Below are 5053 nucleotides of genomic sequence, written 5' to 3'. Positions count from 1 at the left end.
GAACAGAGCTGGCTGCTGAGCAGAGTGGGGGGAATGGAGGTGACGAGGGGCAGAGTGAGTGGAAATGGAGGGAACCAAGTGGTAGAGCATGATTGAAAACAGTGGAGTGGCACTGTGTTAAGGAAAGTGGGGGAATGTGGGCTGATCGTGAGGCCCAGGGCCTGAGTCCTATCTCTGTGTCTCCAGCCCCTCTCTTCCTGCATCTCTTTCTGACATCTCAGGGTTTCTCCCTGGTTTTGCCTCCTCCCATCTTTGTGTATAGGTCAGCATCTTTCTTTTCCCTTGTGTGTCCGTCTCTAACAGAGGTGGCACTTGGAAAGACAGTGAGCCCTCTGGCTTCTGTGTTCCAGAATCTATTACATGGTATTTGCTCATAGAGCCCAGAGGTCCAGAATGCCCCTAGTTCTGAACAGGGCAGCATTTGAGTCTGGAGCGAAGAGTTGGCTAGGAGGTCCTATGCATGTTATAATGCAGACCTGGGTCACTGTGGCGGTGACTCTGGCCACACTGATGGTCGCCGCCGTGGATGCGAAGATCTACGAATGCTGTGAACTGGCAATGAAGCTGAAGAAGGTGGGCCTCAGTGGCTTCAAGGGCTACAGCATTGGAGACTGTGAGACTCCAGCTGCCCCAAGTCCCACCCACACCCCGAGCTGCCCACCACACTCAGACCCAGGCCCCCCTTCTCATCTATGACCTCCCTAGGCCAGGGCATGATCCTCTCGGCCATCCCCTGACTGACTGACTCTAATGTCCTTACCATCATTGCCTTCACAACCATCACCCCCATGTCTACCAGCAACACCATCACTACCATCAAAGTCATCACGAATACTATCACCCCGCCATCCCTCATGTCTCACCAGAATCACCAACAACACCACCACCACCAAACCAAGATCATCAGCCCCACAACTGGGATGACAACGATCCCTGTCCCCTCCCCTTATCCTACCATCCCCTAGTCCCAGGACTCATGCCTACCTCCTACCTACCCCCTCCCTGCCCCAGGACTGTGCATGGCACACTATGAGAGTGGCTTTGACACCTCCTTCGTGGGCCACAATCCTGACCGCAGCAGCAAATACGGCATTTTCCAGCTGAACTCCACCTGGTGGTATAACGATGGTATTACACCCACCCAGAACCTCTGTCACATCGAGTGTCGAGGTGAGGCAGTACTGGGGACACCCCGAAGCCCTGCCTGGCCTCACTGCCCAACACACAGAGTTCAAGGTTGCCTAAGCCATAACCTCCAGTAACCAGCAGAAAAATGACAAGGAAAAGAGCACATTTGCCTGGGCTGTTAGAGACACCATCCATCCCGTATCCTTACCAACTACGCTGAGATGTTGTCCAGGTCAGAAGGGCTCAGAAGTCCTATACCTCCCCGAGAATGGAGGCTGCAGTTTTCGGGGACTCAGAAAACCGGAAACTTACCTCCATGTGGAATGGAGGGGGAGACTGTCCTGATTTGGCGTTGAGGTTGTTCAGGCCCTGAGGGAAGAAACACATTATCTGGCTGTAGGAACAGAAATAAGGAGTTATCTGTGCAGAAAGGAGAGAGCTTTCCAGACAAGAGTGTGGTGGTATTGAGGACAAAATTTAATAGTGGTAGTTGTTCGGGGTTGGCCAAAATGGTGCTTGAGGTTGTCCAAGACAGACCAAAATGGGGACTGAGGTTATTAGGGTCCAGGCCAAATGGAGGTTGAGGATGTCCAAGTCCTGCTAAAGTAACAGAAGAGATTACCCAGGATTGGCCAGCTTGAAGGTTGAGGTTGTCCAAGACCAGCCACCACAGAGGTTGAAGCTGTCTAGGACAGGGTAACATGAATAGTAAGGTTTCTCAAGACTAGCTAAAATAAAGGTTAAGGTTGTTCACTTTGAGCCAACATGGAAGTTGAGGTAGTCCAGGATCAGCTATAATGGAAGTTGAGGTCCTGGAATGGTCAACATGGAGGTTGGAATTATTTGTAACTGGTCAAAATGGCAACTGAGGTTGTCCAGGACTGGTCAACATGGCAGTTGAGATCATTAACCAGTCAGAATGGCAGTGAAGGTCGCCCTGGTTGAGCAGTTGGGATCATCTAGAACCAAGCACCATGATACCTGAGGTTGAATGGAACTAACCAGCATGGAGACTGAGGTCATTTGTAACCAAAGTGGCAGTTGAGGTTATCCAAGACTGGACAACACAGTGTTTGAAGTCACCAAGACTGACCAAACTTGCAGCTGAGTAGCTTCCCAACCAGCCGACCTGGTGGTTAAGGTGATGTCAGACCAGCTGCTGTTGCAGTTGAGATCATCCACAACCACACAAAATTACAACTGAAGTCATCCAGAACTGGCCAACATAGAGTTTGAGGTTGTTAGGACCAGGCAATATGATGGTTGAGGATATTCATAACCAGGCAAAATGAATCAAGATCATCCAGGATCTGGGGGCACCTGGGTGGCTCAGTCATTAGCTGTCTGCCTTCAGCTCAGGTCATGATCCCGGGGTCCTGGGATTGAGCCCCGCATCGGGCTCCCTGCTCCGCGGGAAGCCTGCTTCTCCCTCTCCCACTCCCCCTGCTTGTGTTCCCTCTCTCACTGTGTCTCTGTCAAATAAATAAATAAAATCTTAAAAAAAAAAAAGATCATCCAGGATCTGTCAGCGTGAGTTAAGGTTCTACAGAACCAGCCAACATGGCGGTTGAGGTCATTCATAACCAGCCGACAAGTGAATCAAGGTCATCTAGAATCAGTCAATGTAGTGGTTGAAGTTATTCAGGCTCCAAGGAATGCAGAACCCTTGGGCCTACCATACACTGTCACCCTGTCCCCAGTGCACCAGATCACTATGTCCCTTTCTTCCCTCCCCCCGCAGACCTGCTCAACCGCCATATTCTGGATGATACCTTGTGTGCCGGGAAGGTGGTGTCCTCAGGGAATGGTATGACTGCTTGGTAAGTTCATAGGGGCAGCTTGGACCTTGGGCAGTGGGGATAATGGCACTGCCACCCTATCAGCCTGTCCACTTCACCCTCCTTCTCTCCCTTCATTTCCCAGGGATTCATGGACCCGGCACTGTTCTGGCCATGATTTATCTGAATGGCTCAAGGAATGCAATATGCATGACAAAGCTGTCTCAAAGAAAACTAATAATTCATGATTCAGTTTCCCAGAAGTAGAAATTTTCTTTTCCTTTCTTTTCTTTCTTCTGTGGATTTAATAAAGAACGGTATCTATAAGCAATGCAAGAGTCCTCTGATGCCTAACTCTCTTCATTTTTCCAATGCCTGGAGGAACCCCCCATGTAATCACTTCCCACATACATTCAAAGCTCTAATCAGGGACACCATATCGCTCGGGGTGAAGGTAAGAGCATAGCTTCTCTACCATCTCTACCACTTAGGAGCTCTGTTGCGCCGGGCAAGGCATTTCATTTCTCTGGGCCTCCGTTTCCTCCTTGGCAAAATGAGGATGATAATGGTAGCAACTATTTCATGGGATTGTTGGGAGAATTAAATGACTGAATGTTTGGAAAGCACATAAAGTGCTTGGTGCACAAGGCAGTTATAGGTCTGGAGATGGAAGGGTGGGATGAGGGGCTATGAAAATTGGCTTTCCTTAAAAAGCATCACTCTCAGTAGAAGTCACTACAAGGTCTTCAATTAAGGTAGATACAGTCTCTCCAGGGAAAATAAGATTGGTTTCAGCTTACACAGGATACTCAGTGGGAATTAAAGTGTTCACATTCTCCCACATCCTCCCATATCTCCCTATTCTGACACTCGGCCTCCCACTCCCTCTTTCACAATTAATCCTAAATTTCGAATGACAGAGTGGGAATTTAGGCCAGGAATTCAATGGATGCACAGTGTAGTAATTTCTTTCTTACAGAATGCCTGGATTTGGGTCTGTGTCTTGGGCAGAGAATTTAGGAATTTAAACTTGCCTTTCTTTCTCTCTGTACCAGCCCCATCAGAAGCAGCCACCACTGTGAGGAAGCAGTCCCTCATGTCTTTTGTACTTTTTGATTGGGGGTGGATATTCAGCTACCCAAAGCCTTGTTTTCAGTGTTTACTTCATCCAGGGTAAGCACAGATGATCATTAAAGCAGATATCCACCAGTGTGAGAATGACCGAGCCCCCTTCCATCATGCCAGTTTGATTTCTCCTGCCTTCAGCCCCAACGGCCTAGATGGCCAAATTTCACATTTCCCTGGGGATCCATAAAGGGTGCCATCACTCTAGGTACTGATTCCTGTATTCATCAAAAGCAGCAAAAATCGGGGTGCCTGGGTGGCTCAGTCATTAAGCGTCTGCCTTTGGCTCAGGTCATGATCCCAGGGTCCTGGGATCAAGCCCCACATTGGGCTCCCTGCTCAGCGGGAAGCCTGCTTCTCCCTCTCCCACTCCCCCTGCTTGTGTTCCCTCTCTCGCTGTGTCTCTCTCAGTCAAATAAATAAATAAAATCTTTAAAAAAAAAAAAAAGGCAGCAAAAATAAACTCTGCTGAATTTAAGTAAAAAGTAGATCTAAAAACCAATCAGGTAGCTCATAGCATTTCCGGGAAGACTGCATGATCAAGCCCAGAAAGGGGGGAGGTCCACACATAGAAAAAAAGCCAAAATCTTGACTGCACTCGGTTGGTTGGGCATCTGCCTTCAGCTCGGGTCATGATCCCAGGGTCCTGGGATCGAGCCCACATCAGGCTCCTTGCTCAGCGGGGAGTCTGTCTCTCCCTCTGCTTGCCACTCCCCCTGCTTGTGTGCACTCTCTCTCTGTCTCTTTTTTATTTATTTGACAGAGAGAGGGAGAGCTGCAGGCAGAGGGAGAAGCAGGCTCCCCGCTGAGCAAGGAGCCCAATATGAGACTCGATTCCAGGACCCTGGGATCATGACCTGACCCGAAGCCAGATACTTAACCGACTGAGCAACCCAGGTGTCCCTAAATAAAAAATTAAAAAAAAAAAACTTTTCCCATAGGAGTCCTATATATAGAGTGTGTGTAATGCAGAAACCACCCGTGTGCTCTGTGGAAGTGGGTTTACAAATCCATTATTTTCA

At 48.9% G+C, this 5053-nt stretch overlaps 1 protein-coding gene across 1 annotated transcript; it reads left to right on the top strand.

Moving 5' to 3' along the window:
• Positions 1-468: 468 nt before the first annotated feature.
• Positions 469-3154, top strand: LOC110571303 (sperm acrosome-associated protein 5-like). Its single transcript, XM_021679408.1, is given in 4 exon segments — positions 469-613; positions 1012-1170; positions 2870-2948; positions 3052-3154. Coding segments are annotated over 4 exon segments (486 nt in total).
• Positions 3155-5053: the final 1899 nt, after the last annotated feature.

This window comes from Neomonachus schauinslandi, chromosome X, assembly GCF_002201575.2.
Source record: "Neomonachus schauinslandi chromosome X, ASM220157v2, whole genome shotgun sequence".
In the NCBI taxonomy this organism is placed as follows: Eukaryota; Metazoa; Chordata; class Mammalia; order Carnivora; family Phocidae; genus Neomonachus; species Neomonachus schauinslandi.
The sequence above is the reverse complement of the archived record's forward strand: the minus strand, read 5'-3'. Positions and strand labels throughout refer to the sequence as shown.